Source organism: Corticium candelabrum, chromosome 21 (genome assembly GCF_963422355.1).
Source record: "Corticium candelabrum chromosome 21, ooCorCand1.1, whole genome shotgun sequence".
NCBI classification, from domain to species: Eukaryota; Metazoa; Porifera; class Homoscleromorpha; order Homosclerophorida; family Plakinidae; genus Corticium; species Corticium candelabrum.
The window spans coordinates 1,271,163-1,295,341 of record NC_085105.1 but is presented as its reverse complement, the minus strand read 5'-3'; the positions used below and the strand labels follow the sequence as shown (position 1 = coordinate 1,295,341).

Here is a 24,179-nt window from a genome sequence, read left to right as displayed (position 1 = left end):
ATCCGGTAGCATTTCTTTGTCTTTAACCAGAATCGGTGGAGCTCAACCAACTATCCAGCCGTAGACTGGATTAGCTAGTGAAGGTTGGTGGTTGAGCTCCACCGATTCTGACTGACAACATAAAGGAATGCTACCTCACGCTGTAGAGGTCCACAACCTCAACCGGATTAGCTGGTGGAGAGTAAAGAAATGTGGTCCTTGAATTTTTTGGTGCCCTGTAGCTGATTATCACTACTGCGCATGCGCAATGTAGTAAAATGCTTGCCTTCCAGGATGACACCTGTAGCATTCATAGCAACAAGAAACAAGTTTGACGCATGTTTATGTCTACGTGTGCAATCACATCGTTGTAGTAGCAAGATGTTTGTCATGTGCTGCTGTAGTCTTCATCAAGTTGCATCGTTGCTAACTACCGCTATGCACCCAAGACTTTTTTGCTGCTATGCATGTTGTGATCTGCTGTTTGTTGAACTTGCTAAATTGTACATTTCAAGCACTAAAATAGAATGTTAAAACGTAATTGGCTAATTAACATATGTAATTATTTGTAAAATATATTAATTAATTAATTATAATTATTAGTAATTATTTTGAAAAAATAAAAAATACTTTATCTCTAATCTCTTGGTGGTCTGTTGTGTCTCCCCTGCCTGTCCTTGGTTTCGTCTGCCGTTCACCCCAGTCCTTCCAGTCCCAATCTCTGTGAGGTCTCCTTTTCGGCGTCTTACAACCGTGTCTCCAAGGCTGTCACCTTGTGAGCCGTCTGTATCCGCTTGGCCACCGCTGATTCGCTGAAAGTGACCATTTAAAACTAACATTTATGTCACACTCTACTATACTTAGATAAAAAATTTCGCGACCTGGGTTGCACGTATATTCATAAACAAGCAATTCAAACCAACTAGAAACGATAGAAATGTAACGCAAAATCAAAAAGAGACACAAACGATAAGGACAAGGAGAGAACAGGTCACTCTACGCGCACATTGCTGCAAACACCAAGAGACTTGGTCTAAAGCACAACAAAAACCGATCTAACACAAAATCGAAATAAGACACATGCAGACAGTACAACATACGATGTTTACAAACAAAGCACTAGTACTAAAGAGATAATAGACAAGCTAACAATCAACGTACACCCTTGATAGGTATTTCTTAGGCAATCGCAAGCCACACAGGGGAATGACCGAGACTGGCTGGAGTCTAACCATGCAGTCAAACTTGAATCTGTTTATTCCATAACTTCATACAATAAAATGTGCATGACATCATACATGTCACGGTCAATCTCTATAGAAAAGTTGACAATTTCAGTTTCATTTTTGTCTCAAACTATAATAACACTCCACTGAAAACAGACTAAAAATCCAGTCCATAGACAAATAATACTCGATAGATAACAATGTTTATGACAGACTAGTAGTGTAACGAACTGCCTTCTTGTGTCTTTATAAATGCTGCAAACTGATGTCGCATTGTCAAGTAGTCTTCCTTTAATCGAGGTCCAAACTATAACGAGTCACATTCGTTTTCATTTAATTAGATAATGTCGTTTGTTTGACGTACCTTTACTAGTCTACTAGCAGCTATCCAACTATTCATTGTGTCAACGTTAGGGGCACAAAGAGAGATGACTTCTGTACGTACCACAGAGTTGTGTGGCTGCATTGAGAGAACACGAACGTCAATGTATATTGTTATGAGCATATCACTGGCGTAGCATTGGAGGGGGATAAGCCTCCCCAATCTTGTAGGTGTATCAAGCAAAAGCACCATGTTTCCCTCAGGTTACCGAACAGTGAGATGAATCTTTGTCCATCACACTGTCCCAGTAATGACGGACGTTCATGTAGAAGTAAAAAGTAAAAAAATTGGCGTGGCATTGCAGTGTGAATGATCAGCCCCCAACTTGAGGACCACGCTACACCAGTGAGCATATCAATTTGGTGTACCTTGAGGAACAAGCAATAAGGTGTTGGGCCTCGATTTGCTTTGTCGTCACCAAAAGCTGTGTAGATGTTGTGATTTCGTAGTGATGCAACAACCACCAAGTGCCGTTTGTCCTACACAAACCACAAAGTGAGATTCCTAATTTTCAGATCACTGACTGCATGACAAACCATCGATCCTTGTGTTGCTGCACCCATAATGCCATCCTCTTGAAGTACAAACAGACGCTCTTTCCATACCTTCTTTCTATTGTCTTTTTCATACAATGGGCCAGAAAGGTCGGGAACAACTCCATAGTCACAAAATTTGATGAGCACATCACGTGGCAACTGCAATAATAATGCACACATACCAATGGTAGAAATTCTAAGATCTATGAGAAAATTGTATTTCTACCTGAGGTTTCTCCCACAGTTTGTATTTCGTTGGTACATCTCGTACAATCAACCTAACCGCCTTATTGCCGTGCCAAAACTGAACAACTTCTTCGACTAACTCGTGATCTTCCAGACATCTTTCTATATGACGTAGAAATCGTATTAGCACCAGCTCAACAAGCCAGTGCACTGTGGACAAACTATAATGCATGCACCACACAGTACATGTACAATGCATCACATCTGTGCTCACCAAGATGAAGGTCTTGGAATGATTCGATGATAGACAGAGTGGGAACGAGCTTCTGACCAGATTGCTCAGCTACTTTGTGGGTCAGAATTTTGATGGTCATCATAGTCTTTCCTAAAGGTACACTGTAGGCTCGACCATCGTCATCATACACTGTAACATTCTCTATCAGTGTTGGTTTGCTGTCAGATTTCTCAGCTTTTTTCTTTCTGTTGCTGAATCTGCTACTCTTCTTGCGCTAAAATGAGCAGTTGTAGTGCATTTTGGTTCAAGTTTGTTAAATGTTATTACCTTGAGCGATTCTTCTTGCCGTTGACCATCAAGTACAAGTCTTCGAAGTTGGTTTCTCATGTCTTGAGCAGATGGTGTACCACCCTGGACAAAGATAGAACAGTTAAATAACTATTAGATTGCCCCTTTAAAGCACAGACGGCAGATGATGCAGACAGAAACCTGCAGTAAAGGACAAACAAACAAACAAACAAACAGGCAGACTGACGTGTTCAAAGCAAAAAGACAAGTAGACGGCACAACATCCACAACAGATTGTGTCCTCTGACGGTTTACCTTTGAGCTTCCTGGAGTCTGTCCTGGTGTCAGCCGAGGTGTTCGACTCTTTTGTGGTGTGTATTGGGGAGTTGAGCAATGGGATGATGCGGCTGATTTCTTTCGATTTCTTGTACCACTGGCATATGCAATTTCTTGTTCTACAGTACCCGACGCTGTTCTCTCTGTTGCCAAGGTGATAGCCTTGTCTAAGTCGGCCAACAGCAAATCAAGGTCGAGCTCTTCGTCTTCAGAGAGTTCTTGATCTCTCGAGACCTCACGCTTGTCCTCTAATATTGGTATGTCGTATTCAATCACTGCCTTTTCAATCATTGCCTTTCCCAAACCAATGTCAGCAAACGAGTCGTTCAGTGCTGAGAAAGCTGCTTCCATTGCCCTCTAAATCAGAAACCAACTGTCATGACAAAATTGAAGAATGATGTAGAACAGATCAGTAGATTTGGCAAGGACAGAGGACTTAATTATGTCAGATACAACATAAAATACAATGGATACAAGGGTCTGAAACAAAAACATCAACATACACAGAAAAGACATACAAGTACACAAACCACAGATAGCAAGACTGTCCCACACGATGACTGATGCACTAATCAACTGACAAACAGTTTATACCTCTTCTTTGCTCATAGTCGAGTCTCTTGAGACTGCCCCTGGTGAGATGCCTCTAGACAGTCTTCGAAGAGCTGCTGCTTTTATCATCTGCTTATCAATTTTGATTTTGACTCTCTTCTCTTCATCCCTTCTAAGTCGATCCCATGCATCTACATCCGTGTCGAGCATCTGATCAATGTCTGCAAGTAACTTATCTGGACTTTGACTTAATTTGCATCTAATTTGGTTGTCTTCTTGTTGTTTTCGAGCAACCATTCCCTCAATGTCAGGTGAACCATTGACTCCTTTCTCTAGAGTTCGTTCCTTCTCAGCTTTCTCTTCCTTCTCTGTTCTTCTCTTAGCTGCTTCGTCTTTGCGTTTTTGAAACTCATCTTTCTGTTGCTTCTCTTCATCCTTTTCTGCTTTGACTGCATCTAAAACTTTTGATTCCTCTTCTCTCCGAGCCTTGTCTTCATCTTCAGCTGCAGCCGCCAATACTGCACTGTGACGTTGTTGCTTTTCCTTTAACTGTCGCCTTGTCTCTTCGGCAACAATGAGCCGATGTTCAAAGTCACGTTGCATGGTAACTTCATGCAGCGACTGATCAAGATCAACAGAGTGACGTTCAGCCATTTTTTCAGCTTTTCTTCGAAGTTCAACACTCTCACTCTTACTGTCATTATCACTATATTCTTTGTTGTCAGGCAGAGACACTTTGATAATAATATTTTGTTTCATAGCCATTCCACTGCTTTCTCCAAGTATTTTGTTAGTACTTCCTAGAGACTGGGACTGAGACTGTTCTCGACTTCCAGAGTCATCATTCTTAGTGGAATCATCTCCTACCTGTAAGTGTAGCACATTTCTATTAGGCATGTCATCGTCTGTTTGACTGTGAATGATTTCTGTTGAGTTGACCATTGTGAAACTTCTCTTGACTATTGAAATTTCTTCATCATTTGGTTCAACATAAAGTGGTTCAGTAGTATTTGCTTCTACTTCTGTTGTTTCATCATGTTCTGCTTCTCTGTCTTCTAACACCAAAGATGGTTCGTCATAAATGTGTTCCTTTGCATCTGTCACCTGAATGTATTCTGCAGTATCTTCATTGCACCTGGGCACCTGTGAACCATCACGTTCCCATCGTCCAGCAGAACTCAGGGCTGAACTAAGATTAGACCTTTTCTTTGGCAGTGTTGACGTCAATTCAGGATGCCACTCTGTGTTGTCATCATCATCATCTGATTCTTCATCTGTAGGTGAGAGACCTCCCTTTGCCCATTTTGCAGCATCTTCTCTTTCTTCGTCTGTCGTTGTTTCACCTTCTCGAAGGACTATTTCAGTTGAATGGCGCTGTTGAACTTTCAGCTCATTAGTGAGATCCTCCTGCACGAGCCTGGTAGATGGAAAAGGTTCAACACCACTTTTCCAAGTTGTAAATATTGCATCTTCAAATGCCTTCTGTTTCTTCTCAGCAGTGATCGATGGTAACGACAGTGGTTCCCGTGTATGAGACATTTTCTTGACACGTTCTCGATCTTCTTCATCTTCCTTTTGCTGTGCATCGTCTTCTTCTGGGCAAGATATCTTCCTTTTCTCTTGATTTGCCTTTCTTATTGCTGCAACCATCTTTGATGCTTCCTTCATATGTTCACGTGCAGACTGCTCCACTGATCTGCGACGCCTGATCTCTGCACTTCCGTGAGACTGTACCAACACCCACTCACCACCACCAGCTCTGGATGTTTCAATTTGTGGTCCATTACTGGCAACACTTACTTTTCGTGATGTTTGTGGATATTCTGTTGAATGCACTGCAGTCCTCACAACCTTAACATCTTCAGAGTTTTCTTCAATTTGTGTTTCAACTGGTTCTTCTTGTACTGGTGATGTGGATGGCTTTGGTGATCGACTACGAAATAACCTCCAACGGCTGCGTTTCTTGTTTGTTTCAGACACAGAATTGGTGTCCAGATCACTGTCAGAGAATGTGTCACTCTGTATGCTGTTCTTCTTCTTCTTGTTTTGGTCAGTTGGTTTCTTCTTCTTTTTCTTGATTCGAAATAGAGCCAACAAGCTCTTCTTACGACGACCACTCATTCCTCGTCTGTAATGATCCTCAGAGTCTGAAAATGCATCTGAACGTTGTACAGGAACATCTAATGGTTCAGGAGACAATTCTCGTGACAATATGATCGGTGACGTTTCCTGTGATGATAACTGTGATGGTCCATGGCCATTCGGTATGGGACTAGTTGATTTGGAGTGATAACCAACTTCTGCCGTATCTGCTGTTTGAACTGCTAATTGACTAGTGAGATCGATTATGTGATTGCTTGTGTTAGCTTGTGTCGTGATAAGTGCCTCCTGGACTTTTATCTCTGTTTGCTGTATTCGCTTGCTACCTTGACGAGCTACCAACACACTCCGAGACAAGTGACTCAAGTCTACCCGCTCTTCATCCTCACTCTGAGAAAGCTCCTTTAACTTATGTAACTGCTCACCAAGACTCTACAAACAGCTAATATATTAGTAACACATAGCCAGCACGATGCAGATAAAGCAGTAATTTTATAAAATATGTTAGAAATGATAGCAAAGGAAAAACGTTGTTACCAATGTCTGTTCTTGTTTCTTTCTCCATTCTTCCAGCTTTTGTTCCTCTTCTTGAATCATTGCAGCAGCCAAGCGACGTCTCTGCTGCTCTTCTAATTCCTACACATGTTACAAATTCAGTTGGCATGTCAACTAATTAAAAGTCATGCACAAATGACGACCTTCTGCTTCAAGTCTTCTTCTTCTTCCTCATTAATAGGTACAAACACCTGCAGCAAACCTCTAGTTACTCAGCTACCAAGACTGTACTGATTGAGATCCTCTTACTTTCGGTGCCTTTGTGGTATGAGCGTTTGCTTCTTTGTAGGCTCTCAAAATGGCAACACAGTCATCGTGGTTGCCTTCCTCAGCAAGATGCAGGGGAGTTACGTGATCATAATCATGTACTTCCAAATTAACACCACGTCTAATAAACTCCTCAAGCGATGCTGACTAAAACAATACAAATGACAAATCAACATCTTGCAGACAAGTTCTAAAGTGTGTGTGTGTGTGTGTGTGTGTGTGTGTGTGTGTGTGTGTGTGTGTGTGTGTGTGTGTGTGTGTGTGTGTGTGTGTGTGAGCGTATACTGCATACCTGTCCCTCTTCTGCTGCGTCATGCATCGGTGTCCCACCAAGATTGTCTCTAACAGTAGCCAAGTCCTCATCAAGATCCAACAGCCAACTGAGACACTTGACATGCCCGCCAGCAGCAGAAAAATGAACAGCAGTAGCACCATCACTCGAGCGCAGTCGCACAGACATCCCTTGTTCCTCAATCAAATACTTAAGACACTCAAACTGGCCTGCCTGAGCCGCAGCATGTAGAGCATACATGCCATCTTTAGCACACGTAAAGACATCACCATTTCCTTCAGAGACAAGCCACTGCAAGCACTTCAAGCTAAAACAGCAAACAAACATCAGACTAAAACACACACACACGACAACACAGCAATGACACTTGCCTTCCTTCTTGAGCAGCAAAGTAGACAGGAGTGGCACCATGAGAAGTCGCTTGGTTTGCTTTGTAATCCGAGTGGTTAGTCAGCCATTTCAAACAAGCGATGTTATCTGTAATTTGCAAAACATTTTTGTAATAATTAAAACACAAAATATACACATCATTCAGAGAGGAACAAGCAGTAGTGCTGTCAATCAACATAATCCATAGCCACAAACACGTGCAAACAAAAAGCGAGAGCAGACATCACTAACATTAATACCCAGATGCATGAAATTGGACATGCAAGCATCACTCCATCTACAACTGATACAAAATCCAAGAGTGGAGAGGGCAGACTGAGAAAAAACTACAGGGTTGCAGGTAGTTGTCAATCTTGGAGCCAAATTTGGGTGTTGCTGCCCAGTACATGTGTACCTGGAACCAAAGCCCTTGGACACCCAGAGGCTTGCTGTGCACTAATGGTACCCTCAGCCATCGTGTAGCCTTGTAAGACCCAGAGTCCAGACTCTGACATGGTGTTGACAAAGACTGGACTCCAGCACAGGGATACACGTCTGAAGCCAAGTTTGGCTCTGTTGCCCCGGTAACAACACCCCTGTTAACTAGATCCAACTAGATCAAACTTCACATGTCAACATGCGCACTACAGACTTATATTCTCTTCTATTAATATGAAATCTAGAGCAACTGCATCACAAATTAAATCTTGAACTGGTGTGTGTGGTGTGTGTGTGTGTGTGTGTGTGTGTGTGTGTGTGTGTGTGTGTGTGTGTGTGTGTGTGTGTGTGTGTGTGTGTGTGTGTGTGTGTGTGTGTGTGTGTGTGTGTGTGTGTGTGTGTGTGTGTGTGCCCCTCAGCCATAGCACCAACACAAGGAAATGAGACAATCACACAAACGCAACACAAACACATGGGCGTGGCCAGCACGTCCCACCCAAGCCACAAAAAACTCACTAACCACCACCAAACACTCGACATCCCAACCCCAAATCGACCGATTCGCAACCCTAGCCCTCAACATACGCACACCAGGTGTACAAATGCGTGGGACGCACGCCCAACACGCAACACAACACCGATGGGCGTGGCTTACTCTTTGCAGCACAAAGATGCACAGGAGTCACTTCATTCGCCCCCTTGTCGGACGGCGACGCTCCAGCATTGTCAATCAGCCAGCGCACCACGTCAATACGACCAAATCGACACGCCATGTGCAACACAGTCGCTCCCTCGATTGTCCTCTCCTGCGCAGAACATTTCGTGTTCTCGATCAGAAAGCGCAGGCAGTCGATGTTGCCCGTCGCGGCGGCGTCGTGCGCAGGGGTCGAGCCGTTCCTCGCTGCCGCGTTCGGAGAGACGTTGCTGTACTCGACGAGCCACTGGAGGCATTCGATTTGTCCGTGACGCGCCGCGTAGTGCACGGGCGTTGCGCCGAATTTGTCGCGCTCGTTGAGCACGTTGAGCGATTTGTACGCCTCGTGGAGACATTCGACGTGACCGAGCATCGCTGCTGATAGGGCCGGCGTGCGGCTGTCCGTGCAGGTGGCGCATATGCGTCCCTTCTTGCCCATTCTGTTGAATGAATCCGGGGAATTAGAGAGAGAGGACTTGCGTGCATGCGTGCGAGGGCCGTGTGACGTTGATTGGTTGAGGCGTCAACAGCAACACCTACTCACGTGACGCGTGTGTACCCATCAATCATCATCGAATAAGCAAACTCACATCCAGCCTTACCAAGAACATACCAAACATGTAGACTGATAAAATAGACGTCTTGTGAGTTGCAATTTTTCCTAACCCGTTTGTACATGTATTGCGCAGTTAGAGGTGTGACTAGCAGGTGTGCATGTTTCTAGAGGCTAGGAATGTGTCACAATATCTGTTTACTGTTTACTGCTTGATGCTGTGCTTGGTCTTCTTGGAGTTAGCCCACCCATCACACATATATGCAGCACACTCAGTGACTGCATATCGAACAGTAAACATCGAAGGCTCTGTAGAGTGGTGAGCATGCATAATTAATTAAACCATTTTCCATCCCTATAACTCTCACGTGTTTACTATTTTATTAATCAGTAAATGTTTGTTAGATAACTTTTAGTAGACAGTATGGGAACACTGTCTACTAAACAAATTCGATTCAAGACTTGCTGGTCACTGAGTGACCATTTCAATCAACTGCCACTCCAACTTGTTTGTATTATGATTGTTTTGTTGTTGCTTTGACACTATTCGTCTTACACATGATACTCTACTATCATGTATCTTACCGCGTTGGTATGTCCGATTGAGATGCATTTTAAAATGGCCACCCATCATGTACCTCTGCATGTCAAAAAGCATTCTAGTATTTATAGCAATGAAGTCCACCTCCCCTGCATCCCTCCGCCCCTGCATCCCTCCGCCCGCCCCTGCATCCCTCCGCCCTCCCCTGCGTCCCTCCGACCTCCCCTGCGTCCCTCCGACCTCCCCTGCGTCCCTCCGTCCTCCCCTGCGTCCCTCCGTCCTCCCCTGCGTCCCTCCGTCCTCCCCTGCGTCCCTCCGTCCTCCCCTGCGTCCCTCCGTCCTCCCCTGCGTCCCTCCGTCCTCCCCTGCGTCCCTCCGTCCTCCCCTGCGTCCCTCCGTCCTCCCCTGCGTCCCTCCGTCCTCCCCTGCGTCCCTCCGTCCTCCCCTGCGTCCCTCCGTCCTCCCCTGCGTCCATCCGTCCTCCCCTGCGTCCATCCGTCCTCCCCTGCGTCCATCCTGCATCCATCCGTCCTCCCCTGCATCCATCCGTCCTCCCTGTATCCACACTGTTCTAGCTGTAAATTAATAATAATTGTATTGACAGTAATGCATGTGTCTGTACACATTTTTGCAACTGTACCGACCAATTTCATCACCACGTGTTTTAAAACTGAATGTAAAATTAATCAAGTATTGAAATATACTGTTAGCACCACAGTCACAACGACCATTTGGTTTTGTCCAACAAACTTGTGCCTCAAACTTCGACAAACTGGCGAGCACTCCAGCAGACACGACAACCAATGAACAAACAAACAGTCGTATTACGTTTCTCTGAATTTGCACTATTCTATTTATTGCAAATAGCGCATGAGTAAATGATCCCTTTATGGTATCAGATGGTGCCATAACACAACAGATTCAAGTGGGTTATTCAATATCGTGCTCACAATCGACGAGCAACAAGCCACCACCACCATCATCAAGTCTCTTCAAACTATCTCACAGTGCAGCAGCACTGCATGCATAAATCCATTCATAACTCACAGGCCACAAGTAGCAAACATCTGTCTGTCTGTTTGTGTCTGTCTTTCTGTATATTTGTCTGTCTGCCTGTGTTTGTTTGTTTGTCTGTGTTTGTGTCTGTCTTTCTGTTTGTCTGTGTTTGTGTCTGTCTGTCTGTGTTTGTGTCAGTCTTTCTGTTTGTTTGTCTGTCTGTCTGTGTACATACATGTGGCTCCACTATAATCACATGATCATAACCTCCATTATGTCGTATAAATGCAATTACACAAACAGTACAAGCACACAGCAGTAACACCTGTTCCCCTCTCATCCATAAAACCATCTGACATTCATCCTTTCAACATTACATCTATTTCACAAATGCCTTAACAACTGATTTATGTACAAGTATTACATCATTACACGATTAATCATAACAGCAGAGGGTATGGCTCAGCCTTCATCATTGTGAACCTAAAACACGAGTAATGAGCTCGTCCTGTACTGTACGATTCGGACGCTCTCAACAATATTCATCAAATTTCCGTCTCTTTGTCTACCAAACCAATTAGACTCTCAACAGTTTGACACAACCGAGACGGATCACGTTGCTGCAGAACATCACCAATCGAGCAAAGCATTTTCTGTACAAACACAAAATTGATGACGTGAGTAATCAATGCGATTAACTAAGCTCACAACAAACTTGTATGACTGTGGGTATATACAACATACATGTACAAAGAATGATATTATGTATGTACAGTTGACAGCACAATGCACTCACCACTGGAACGCCGAGCCTTCTGCATCCATCCACAAATGCGCTGATGTTCATCTGTGCTTTCCCTCTTGAAAGTTTCTATCAAAGAATAAAACATGTGAGAAACACTCGGGCACACTGTAACATGTGAGTACATTGTAACATGTGAGTACATTGTAACATGTGAGTACATTGTAACATGTGAGTACATTGTAACATGTGAGTACACTGTAACATGTGAGTACACTGTACCACATGAGTACATTGTAACATGTGAGTACACTGTAACACATGAGTACACTGTAACACATGAGTACACTGTAACATGTGAGTACACTGTAACATGTGAGTACACTGTAACACACGAGTACACTGTAACATGTGAGTACATTGTAACAAGTGACCACACCATAACACACGAGAACCGGCAAATCCTACAATAAATAATAAAGAAAAACAAGCAATACCATTGGTACGAAAACAACTCTAGATGTAAAGTAAATGCTCGTTAGCATTGTGTTAGGCGAGCGATGGTGTTCTTGTCTTCACTTATTCGCATAACAATGGTTGTGTAGCAATAATTTCTGTCAAACTAACACGTGGGAACTCAGAAACAGACTTTTCTCTTCTAGCTTTTCCTTTCCATTCCTGTTGTCACGCATCAGTCTCCTTTACCTCTTAGTCACGTATGGAAGCGAAATCGAGAGTAATTCACTTTTCTCACCAAGAAATTGTAATTGCATTGACCCCTTGAAAGAAGACCCTTTGATTCAATTTTTACCGCATACGTTGTGGAGTCAAAATTGCATTCATCTGGCATCGTCGTTATGTTGATCCGTCTCTCCGTTTTACCATAAATCCATATGACTAGTGCTGACGTACATATATAAATAAATATATAAATAAATATATAGATAAATATAAAATATAAAATATATAAATAAAAATAAATATATAAATAAAAATAAATATATAAATAAATATATAAATAAATATATAAATAAATATATAAATAAATATATAAATAAATATATAAATAAATATATAAATAAATATATAAATAAATATATAAATAAAAAATAAATAAATATATAAATAAATATATAGATAAATATAAAATATATAAATAAAAATAAATATATAAATAAATATATAAATAAATATATAAATAAAAAATAAATAAATATATAAATAAATATATAAATAAATATATAAATAAAAAATTAATAAATATATAAATAAATATATAAATAAATATATAAATAAATACATAGATAAAGGACTGTCCACACTTGCAACTGGATCGCGATAAATCCAATCATCACGAGATGGTTTCGATTGCAATTGGTTGAATCCAATTAGAAACAGTGGGCATTACCCCCACGTACGCTATGCATGTAGTCGGAACATCTAACACTCCTCACTCGTTTTTGTTCTCGCCACCTTACGTGGCTGTATCAACGCTTTCCACAAGCAAAGAAGCCACACGTACACATCGGTCATCAGTCACGTGATATCAAAAATGAGGCAGAGGTAGCATTTGCAAAGTGCAGTGTGGACACTTGCTATCCCAATCAGATCGCAATCAGCAGGATCGCAATCGAATCGCAATCCATTCTGGTCTAGTGTGGACAGGGCTTAAAATCGGCCTGAGTAATACGACAGCAACAATCAGGAACTAGACAGACAGCATATAACCCATCATAACAAGAACCTCAAATTTACTCAATATGAAACTCAGGTTGACACAGCAATATCAAATTTTCAAAATGTTAAAATATTGAAAAATTTTGGACGAGTTCAAAATGGGCACTTGGGGTTGAGGTCACGACAAATGTTAAGTTGACGCCCCAGGATCAAACTCGGTAGAGTACACTACGGTTGGCATGTGGATTGTGTGATCCCATCATAGATGGCATCTAGTTTTGTATCTAACACACACACACACACACACACACACACACACACACACACACACACACACACACACACACACACACACACACACACACACACACACACACACACACACACACACACACACACACACACACACACACACACACACACACACACACACACACACACACACACACACACACACACACACACACACACACACACACACACACACACACACACACACACACACACACACACACACACACACACACACACACACACACACACACACACACACACACACACACACACACACACACACACACACACACACACACACACACACACACACACACACACACACACACACACACACACACACACACACACACACACACACACACACACACACACACACACACACACACACACACACACACACACACACACACACACACACACACACACACACACACACACACACACACACACACACACACACACACACACACACACACACACACACACACACACACACACACACACACACACACACACACACACACACACACACACACACACACACACACACACACACACACACACACACACACACACACACACACACACACACACACACACACACACACACACACACACACACACACACACACACACACACACACACACACACACACACACACACACACACACACACACACACACACACACACACACACACACACACACACACACACACACACACACACACACACACACACACACACACACACACACACACACACACACACACACACACACACACACACACACACACACACACACACACACACACACACACACACACACACACACACACACACACACACACACACACACACACACACACACACACACACACACACACACACACACACACACACACACACACACACACACACACACACACACACACACACACACACACACACACACACACACACACACACACACACACACACACACACACACACACACACACACACACACACACACACACACACACACACACACACACACACACACACACACACACACACACACACACACACACACACACACACACACACACACACACACACACACACACACACACACACACACACACACACACACACACACACACACACACACACACACACACATGTACACACACACACACATGTACACAGAAAAATGCAAATGTGGCTAAATCTATACATAAACGTTTGTATCTCTACAACTAGCATGCGTGTGATAGACACAGTTGGTTACTGTCGTCATGAGTGAATGCAAAGCAAGACATAAACACCACACCACAATCTTGTGTGACTTACTGAGCCTTTTGGAGGCGTGTATATCGTAGTCACTGTCTTTGGTTGTATACGGTTGACCAAGTTACACAGCGTGACTCCATCAGCCAACGCCTCCATCGCATCATCAGGCAACTTTGTCTCCAAACGCATCTCAATGGTCTACACATTTGCAACCGATTAAGATACAATGGAAGTCACACATTTATGGCATATTTTATCTCACCCTTCTCAAGTTCTCGACTCTCTGTAAGGTGTCATACAATTTTTGTTCGGTTCGTTTGACTGTAAATTTCCCTGCTGATGCCTTGAAGCTGGCAGCTTTGGTCTTAGAAGTCTTCGGAAGCGAAGAGCTTGGATACACTAGTGTCAATGACATGACTAGAAATTACCCACTAATTGGTTCATCAGTACAACCACAGACAAACAGACATACATACAGACGGACAGACAGACATATACAGACAGACCGATGGATAGATAGACAGAGAGACAGACAGACAGGCTTGGGTAGTATTTAGTTGCTTTGCTTAGATGGTGTATAATAGTTCAAGGTTTGAAAATATATGTATTGACAAACAGATAGACAAACAGACAGAGAGACAGACAGACAAATTGTTTTATTCTCTCACGAACTGTAAATGTAATAATCATAAAAATGAAAGCATCCTATGCATTAACAAAAACTGCTGAAATGTCTGAAGTCATAGCTATTATCCTAATGAACATAGTGCTGAATATCTACATCAAAGAAAAAATCATCTATCTTACCTACATGCAATCTACTTATCTTCTTTAATATAACTCTAGCATTACATCTCTGGATGATCATATAAATCTGTCTATGCCATCTCGTCCTGAAGTCGGCTTCAGTACTTCTGCCCTCTCAATCTTTTGATTTCTTCAAGAGTGATTTCAGGAAGTTATCAGCCTCCTGACCCCAGAACCCAAAGTGTTCAAAGACCAGAGGAACTAATTTAGGTGTTGTGCCATCCTGAACTGACAAAGCTTCATATTTGCTTTTGTTTCTCATCTCACGCCTCTCAGCTGCATAGCCTGCCTCTTTAGATGCTCTATTTAGGACGTCTTTGCTCCAAGGGTGAGCCATGCTCACATCCAACTCTGTGCTTGATTCATCACACATCAAAATATCGGGGCGATTCTCAGATTCTGTATATTGTTCTCTTGGCTCCTTGCAATGCTGCAGTTGGAGCTCATTCAAACAACTGCACCATCATGACACTATAGAATCGTGTTGCCAGACTGGTCCTCCTCCAAACTTGCAGGTGAGAAGATGATACCCAGTTCCATCCAGTTCTACTCCACATTCACATTTGTTTATGCATGACTTAAAAGGCATTGGTAGACCGAGCCTCAGAAAGGACGCTAGACGGAAATCCATTGCAATAAGTGCGTACCTATCTGAGAATGTTAAGGCCTCTAACCAAGCCCGACCCCTTACCTTGAGCAGAACGTAATCTTGCAGAATCCCTTCTGTGAGGTGCAGAAGACAGACAATGAGCTGCACTCAAGAAAAAAATTTCTGAGCTTAGGTTGTGCTGAAGCTTACCCTTTGTAGCTGAAAGGGTTGACAATGATTGAGGACTCGGTGTTTCATCGTCTCCTAATCTAACTGGAGGCAAGGACTTGACAGCTGAATGAATGTCGAAGCCAAGTGAAGAGGACGTAGAATCGTTTTCCACCAGATCTTGAATACGTTGTGAAAGCGAGGAAAAGCAATTAAGCAAATCTCTGACAGATTGAGCCCATGAAGAGACGTATGCCGAGCATTTACTCTTGTTGACTTCAGATAAGCGGAACCCACCCAATTTGATGTTTAATGAGGCTTGATTCCAGGTGAAATCATCAATAGAGTCTAAGCCCAATATCTGGACAAAGGTAGACCGAGTCATGGCATCACGTAGTTTCGCAGCATCTTCAAAAGAATAAGGAGACACACATCTAGCTAAGTAGTTCATCCGAGTCATGTGGCAAAATCTTAGCAAGAGAGTTGCACTCTGAGGGCACCTCAACTTTACGAGCTCTGAGCAAAGAGCGTGACCTGAATTAGCGATCTCGGAGCATCTAGTTTACACAAACTGGTGGCAGCCAATGGGAATCCCTAGAATCTCTGTGCCATGTGAGACCACATGAACAGAACCAAAAGATTGTACAGAATCTCACGTATTGAACAACTCACACTTCACAAGGCAGAGGACGGCTTGAAAAAAAAGTTTAGTAACCGCCAAGCTGCATACATACATTTGGCCATTGGGGCAAACAAGCAGTTAGACAATTAAACAAGCTGGCAAAGAGTGCAAGGGATAAAGGAAGACGAAATGAGACCGACTTCAAGACCAAGTGGTGATCAATTATTTCAGTGATTCTACAACGTTGCAATGCAAAAGTCGTCTCAGACAAACTCATTAGCATAGAGAGATTAGAACGTCAAAATGTAGTTTGCGCAATGTAGTTTTGTAGACAGGCTGTCTGAAGACAACAGATTTGACCTCTTTGCCACCCAGTACTTTAGCCACTAGCTGGTACTGAAGGCTTTGCTTGTACACTGTAGTTTTAAGTGTAGTCCTCATTTTGTTTTACACGAGTTTCAATTTTAGCTTAGTTTAGTCGATGAACACTACTAGTAGTTGGACAGTACATAGTATCCTGCATTGCAAAATGTATCATAGATAAAAGTTCAAATATATGTAATTGACAGACAGACAGACAGACAAACAGATCGACAGACAGATACCTACAGAAACTATCAACCAAGTCGATGGATGATGATGGAAATAAGAACGTTAAAGAATTCATGTGTTACTCAAGGAAACGATTCTCAACAGTGCTACAACGTTGCAATGCTAAGACTATTGCAAGGAAAGTATTGTGCCTTTATCTATGAGCTCTAGTAATGTAAAGAACTACCACACTCAGTTTTGCGTACATTAGTTTGCGAGGTGTATTGACCCTATTGGGTCTCTAAACAATTTAGATAGTTTTGATTGTAATAGCATTCATTTATGAAAATATATGAAACAGACAAACAGATATCCAGACAGACAGACAGAAGCAGGAAGACCTAATGCTGCAAAATTTTCAGACTTTTGGAGGAAAAGATTCTCTGTACAATTACAGAAGTGTAATGTTCCAAGTTATATCAAAGAAACTTAGCATGTTGTGCGGTGGGTCTGAGAGGCCTGACTCTCTCAGCACCCTATTTTTCCTCATTAGACTTAGTTATACATAAATGTTTAGTTTGCTGTAATGTTAGCTTGTCATTAGTCTAGTTGTATTACTGTAGTTCTTTGCAGAATTGTATCATAGTTTGATGTAAAAAATAAAAGACAGACAGAGAGAGAGAGAGAGAGAGAGAGAGAGAGAGAGAGACAGATAGAGACAAATAGCTACAAAAACGTACGTGAGCGAAAGCAAAACACAGGAAACAGAAACCAGAAACCATTCAACAGAAAATAGGACAGCTTATCACAGACAATGTCAATACACACTTGGTCTCGAGGGTCCAGGATCTGAAGGCTTATGCTTCAAACTGCCAGAACTCTTCGTTCCAGCAGGAATCGTAGACTCAGAATGCCGTTGAGCAAGAGAAGGTGGGGGATTCAAAGTGGCCTACAAACAAACACCATTACACTCACCACAATCAACACACAAAATCATTTCACTAACATTCACCTTTTCTCTGTTCTCCCACGCTATTCTAGTCTCCATCACTCGTTGTTCATTTTCTCTAGCCTTTTCCCTTTCCTCGGCATCAGAAGGAGACGTTTCCTTTGCCTGAAAAACACCAATAAACATACAACAAACGTATGTCATTCAAGTACATACGGCTTCAGTTGGTCTTCTCTTTATCGGCTTATTCTGAATTTTTCCCTTTACTCTCGACTTGCGCATCCCATCCTGGTAAAAGACCCATCGTGGATGCAGTCGGATCACATGATTGTAGCTCTTGTGCACGATTTCATTGATTCGCAAACGACGACAAGCTTTAGATGCCGCGCCCAACAATCATGCAATCCTAATTTATGCATCACCAGACTACGAGATGACACACAAGTAACACCATACCCCAAACCCTCATTGTCACACTACAAACATCATGCCCTTATCGTTAGCATCAACCTCTATCGTTAGCATGCTCCTACGCATACAATACAAGCATCAGAGAATCAGTTTACAGTCTTAGTGTCGTTAACATCCATGTTATTGACTTCAATTTCATCGCAAATTTGTATAAAAATATTAGCTTCGCTTCAGTGAAATGCAAGCAAACGCTACAGACAACATTAGACTAGGGAAATACCTGGCCGTTTGTACTTCTCTCCTTCGGAACGCTCTCACTAAGACACACCAAAGTTGTTTGGATACCATGATTGTTCAATCAATGCTACTGACATTGGTCCATCTGTTGCTGAGCTGGTTGTAGTCACAGGCAAGCTCTTACGCTTGTCGAAGTCAAACGCTGTTGTGGAGTCTCCCTTGCTTGTAGGAGAGTCTCGTTTCGTCGGCGAGGATTTCCCGGTTGCTTTTCTATGCAATGATCTTGCCATCTGTGTTGCGGACAAACGATGCGTAGCTTTGCTGTCTAGAACTTGAGACATTCTGGGAATAACCGCTAGAGAATCAACATCGTTTTTCTTGTCATTTGAGGTAACTCTTGAGCCGCCGTTAGCTACTCTCATCTATAAGAGAAAATCATGGTAAAGTAAGATAAACAGCACAACAGTAAACAAAAAATGAAGCAATGAGTAAATCACCTGAAATGAAGGGAATGAATAGCTGTGTGTGTGTAGGAAGTAAATCGATGTATACTAATAGTCAGTCTCATAATAGATAGATATCAGATATAAACGGTGACAAGAGTGGGATAGGATGTGTGTATGAACACGTGAACGAATAAATACATGACAAAACCCTTGATTAGCTGAAATACGAACTAAATACTAAAATACAGCAACATTGTACATGTACATGAGGCTAGAGATATAAGGCGGCAGCAGACAGACAAACAGGTAGATGGACAAACGGACAGACAGACATACACAGACAGGCAGACAGATAATCAATAGTCAAACAACGGACAACGCAGATGAATGCACAATCACTACACACAAAATAAGGAAAACAAGCCACAAGCAAAACATCCCCTTCCGGCTAACTGACACCAACTACCCAGGGTTCTCGCTACAGCATGGTAGCATGACGCTGTGCCAAGCTCCAGTAGGAGTGCACCACGCTCAGAAACGGTAAGCTAGGAGTCCAAAGTCTTACAGCTACGAAATGTTTGAGAATTCCATACTACTGAATGACAATACTAAAGGTGACAATAGCCACAAATCCAGGCTCTTGCAAAGTAACGCGGCATAATAGCCTCACTCCCAGACGTATGCACAAGTGTTGATTGCAGTCCCAGATGAGCTGCCTCTGATTCTAGTCCCAGATGCCCTTTCAGTGACCCAGAAAGCACACCTCTTGTCCGAAAAGTGTACACCTAGAATCTACTCTAGACTAGTCATGGCTTCATGTGAAGCAACAACAGTGGTCCACGTCAATCTGAATCAACGTCTGACTAGACAAACTTTCTGTACTGGCGATCGAAGTTGACTTCCTTGCCAGAGCACTTGAACAAACATTACAAGCAACAGCTACAACGCAAAGTCTACTTCACTTGAGATCGGCTTCAGTGCACCTGTCTGTGTGTGGTGGACCCATCCATCCCGCCGTGCTCCAAAAAATCTGTAGCAAGAACCCTGACTACCAATCACACACCACAACACTTACACTTGGCAGCGTAGCATACGCCCTAGTCCGTGGAGGCGACCGCATTACAGCTGTCTCAGTAGTACTCACTGAAGACGAAGCTGGTGCAGTAGGCTGTGAAGGTGCCGGCACACTCGATGACACGGTCACGGCTGCAGATCGTATCGTCCGAGACACAGTCGGCTCTGGAATGTGAACCTCGACTGTAGCCTCGGTCCCATCATTATCAGGCGTGGCACCGTCAGACAACTTCCACCACTCCAGACCGTGTTTCTCGGCAATTTTCTTCTCCACACTTGCAATTTCGGCAGTCAAACTAACAGAACTAGCACAACACATGGTCAATTAGCAGTGTGTGTGTGTGTGTGTGTGTGTGTGTGTGTGTGTGTGTGTGTGTGTGTGTGTGTGCAGGTGTGTGATATAAAGGCCAACAAACAAGTAGTCATGATAAGTAACGAGACGGTCACTCACTTGCGCCTACACATAAACACACAGGCATAAGTAAACAGTGTGTTGTCAAAGTGTGTGTAAAAACGTCATCCTACACTGTTGATAGTGTTCCTCCTTGTGAACTCTCATGTTTCTTAGAATGTCGAAATTCGCCTGTTCGCGATCGCCTTGCACTGTTAGATCGCTGAGGCTATAGAAACCAAACAACAGAATGAAAACCAGTGCATGCACATGCACGCACACACACACACACACACACACACACACACACACACACACAAACACACACACACACACACACACACACACACACACACACACACACACACACACACACCTGCACTAATCGCTCACACACACCAGACCTGCACTAATCGTTCACTTACTTTTGTCAACTCCTCATTCTTCCGCATGAGATACTTCAAAATGTGAAACAACCCACGTGAACAAACCTTCACAAACAAACAAACCCCACCAGTCTCACATATATTTCTACGTGCTACAGTAGCTACTGTACCTCAGATGGTGGAGACTCCAATGGATTACTGTCTACCCCTAGGATAAGAATAGATGATGATAACTTTGTGAGTGACAACGGTAAAGCTTTGAGATGATTGGAAGTCAAGTCAAGATGGGTGAGTTTTAACTTCCATAAACCTAGTGAGGAATCGTAGCTGAGATACACACGCACGCGCACACACACACACACACACACACACACACACACTCACACACACACACTCACACACACACTCACACACGTACGCATGCACACACTTGATTGACTACAGCTGCCAGTGTCTGGCCATGCTGCCCCATATATGGGAAGAACTGAAAAACGAGGTAGTTACTGTCTGCACTTATGTCTCTGTATGTCCTTAAGCCACCGAAAACGTCTTCCACATGTGCAAGACAAGGGAAGTTGACTGCTGTCTTTTTCTAAGCAGTGTTTGCTACAATGACAGTTATGCCATTGGAATCCTGGCTTGGATTTGAAGCATCGTCCACATTGACTACAATGGCAGCAACAGCATGTCCTATCAGGCCAGTGTCCGACTTGAGGTATAATCAGTGGAGGCAAGTGATGATGACCAGATCAATGATAGTCGATGATGATAACATAGCCAAAGAGGAAGAAGAAGACACATTTAAACATTTATGTACTGCCAGTCCACCCCTACTTCTCAGCCACCGATGACACTTGGCACATTGCACTGAGCCTGGTTGTTCACACAGAGGCAGTTGGCGTTCCACAATACACTTGTGCCGTTTCATACTTGAATGACTCCAAAAGAAGCGGCAACACACAGCACATGAAAAAGATCGTTCAATAGAGGTACGTGTAACTTCACAGCCTGACATGAAGCTTTCCATTCTGGACGTTGCTGTGCCAGGTGATACCAATTGTCTAGTTTTAACAACTTCAAGTCAGCCTGGATCCTGTCTTTCCATCTGAGGCAGGGCCTCTGTGTAATACCTTTCTATCAGGTCTTCTTTGGATGTATTTGCAACCAAGAACGTTGGTTTCTTCCCACTCGCAGGCTCGTCACACACACACACACACACACACACACACACACACACACACACACACACACACACACACACACACTAAACACACACACAAAACTAAACACAAACACACAAAACTAAACACAAACACACACACACACACACACACACACACACAACTAAACACACACGCACAACTAAACACACACACACACACACACACACACACACACGACTGTAGACATAAATACGAAATGTCACTACAACGACGACTCCATCTCTTTCATCATACGCTGTTAGCTTTACTCTAAACTCTCAACAACAAACACTGTTTGCTGACTTACTATCAGGAAGGTCAACCAGACAATTTCTTCTAAGTTTCAATGTTCTCAAGCGATCCATGTCGCCAATAGTTTGTGGTAGATGCCTAAGCTCATTGTTACCAACATCCTAACACAGAAGAAAAACATACAGTCAACCAACAGACTAACAAACACCAATGACAACAACAACAAGAACGACAACAACTACAAAATTAGGTAGACAAACCAGCACACAATGACATACATGCATACATACACACAAACATGGAAACCAGACGTCTGATTGCATTTCCATGACAACCACACCTCACTGAAAACAAAAATCAGATCCACAGTCCAGTTCCATCCACCTCCAAGTGCTCACAAGCCCTTCGATCATAACACACACACACACACACACACACACACACACACACACACACACACACACACACACACACACACACACACCAAACACACACACACACCAAACACACACACACACACACACACACACACACACACACACCAAACACACACACACACACACACACACACACACACACACACACACACACACACACACAAACACACACACACACACACACACACACACACACACACACACACACACACACACACACACACCACATACACACCACAGTACCAGTTCCAACAATCTCTTCAGACTCCCCACTTCCGGTGGCAAAACTGTCAACCGATTGCTCTTCAAAATGAGCGTCTCAAGCTCAAGCGAGCACAGCGACGACGGTATCGAGAACAACTGATTGCGACTAGACAAAGAAAGCAGTCAACAGCCGACGGAGAGGCCAGAAACAAGCGACATTTCCTCACACCGTCGCCTAGCTACAGTAGGAGGAGACATCTCACATCCCACACTCACAAAACCATAATGTGAAAACCCAGCGACAATAATGACCAAGCCCTACCTTACTCATAAGATTATCGATCGTCTAACCTGCAGTCGAGATGCGTCAGACGCTTGAGTTGTCCGATTTCGTCCGGAATCGCTTTCAGTACATTGTGGTGACACACTAGTGATTCGAGCGACGCACAAGCGCACAGCTCGGACGGAATCTCGATGAATCGATTGCGAGACAAATCTAGAGAGACACGACAAACGCTTGATGCCTTTCCTTTCTGTTTCGAGCACGGGAGACGAGACTGAGACACTGTGGCAACAACCCACCCGCTTCCGTCACGTCCGATATGTCGTACTCGTCGCAGCAGGCGAGATTTCGAAGATTTCGGCCGCTGAGGTTGAGATTTCCCGACACCTCGGCCTCTTCTAGACACCGGTCGAGAGGTTTGCTGCCCAGTAGCGGATACTTGACAGACATGTTAACCTTACTACTACGCATGCGTAGAAATAGCCTAGTTAATATCAATGACCAAAGGGTACCTAAACTCGGCACTAGTTGAACGGCTTAGTTTATCAAATTGTTAAATACTTGTCAGTCAATTTTGTTGATTTTTGTTACTCTTTGCGGTATTAATTAATATCAAAGCATACTAAATTTATACAGGGTTGGGCAATAGTGACACTTTTCGGATCTATGCTCCCG

General features: G+C 43.1%; 2 protein-coding genes across 2 annotated transcripts; both read right to left on the bottom strand.

The window, feature by feature from the left end:
- Window positions 1–1,213: 1,213 nt before the first annotated feature.
- LOC134196801 (protein phosphatase 1 regulatory subunit 12B-like) lies at window positions 1,214–8,874 on the bottom strand. Its single transcript, XM_062666022.1, has 15 exons — window positions 8,397–8,874; window positions 7,306–7,411; window positions 6,935–7,241; window positions 6,625–6,789; window positions 6,519–6,566; window positions 6,358–6,456; window positions 3,763–6,252; window positions 3,148–3,525; window positions 2,872–2,955; window positions 2,584–2,818; window positions 2,350–2,471; window positions 2,124–2,282; window positions 1,956–2,066; window positions 1,570–1,665; window positions 1,214–1,512 (listed from the first exon to the last, which is right to left on the bottom strand). Exons 1-15 carry the CDS (start codon window positions 8,872–8,874, stop codon window positions 1,420–1,422), a joined length of 4,971 nt encoding a protein of 1,656 aa, XP_062522006.1. The 3' UTR covers window positions 1,214–1,419.
- Window positions 8,875–10,859: 1,985 nt separating this feature from the next.
- On the bottom strand, window positions 10,860–23,959 carry LOC134196800 (leucine-rich repeat and calponin homology domain-containing protein 1-like). The gene is made up of 18 exons (XM_062666021.1): window positions 23,804–23,959; window positions 23,573–23,717; window positions 23,261–23,387; window positions 22,636–22,741; window positions 21,297–21,436; window positions 21,166–21,231; window positions 20,874–20,969; window positions 20,766–20,806; window positions 20,351–20,654; window positions 18,965–19,251; window positions 18,873–18,909; window positions 18,398–18,469; window positions 18,239–18,346; window positions 18,061–18,181; window positions 14,778–14,914; window positions 14,576–14,713; window positions 11,322–11,396; window positions 10,860–11,178 (listed from the first exon to the last, which is right to left on the bottom strand). The coding sequence occupies exons 1-18, from the start codon at window positions 23,952–23,954 to the stop codon at window positions 11,071–11,073; spliced, it is 2,259 nt and encodes a 752-aa protein (XP_062522005.1). The 5' UTR covers window positions 23,955–23,959; the 3' UTR covers window positions 10,860–11,070.
- Window positions 23,960–24,179: the final 220 nt, after the last annotated feature.

What these genes read in the sequence shown, in the direction of transcription:
- LOC134196801 (XM_062666022.1), bottom strand. Translation starts at nt 8,874, where the DNA reads ATGGGCAAGAAGGGACGCATATGCGCCACCTGCACGGACAGCCGCACG. An exon ending in TTTGCTGCTCAAGAAGGAAG is followed by an intron (nt 7,242 to 7,305) that starts GCAAGTGTCATT and finishes TTGCTGTTTTAG; the next exon opens with CTTGAAGTGCTTGCAGTGGC. An exon ending in AAGAAGACTTGAAGCAGAAG is followed by an intron (nt 6,457 to 6,518) that starts GTCGTCATTTGT and finishes TAACATGTGTAG; the next exon opens with GAATTAGAAGAGCAGCAGAG.
- LOC134196800 (XM_062666021.1), bottom strand. Translation starts at nt 23,954, where the DNA reads ATGTCTGTCAAGTATCCGCTACTGGGCAGCAAACCTCTCGACCGGTGT. An exon ending in TGGAGTCTCCACCATCTGAG is followed by an intron (nt 21,232 to 21,296) that starts GTACAGTAGCTA and finishes TTGTTTGTGAAG; the next exon opens with GTTTGTTCACGTGGGTTGTT. An exon ending in AGAATGAGGAGTTGACAAAA is followed by an intron (nt 20,970 to 21,165) that starts GTAAGTGAACGA and finishes TGGTTTCTATAG; the next exon opens with CCTCAGCGATCTAACAGTGC.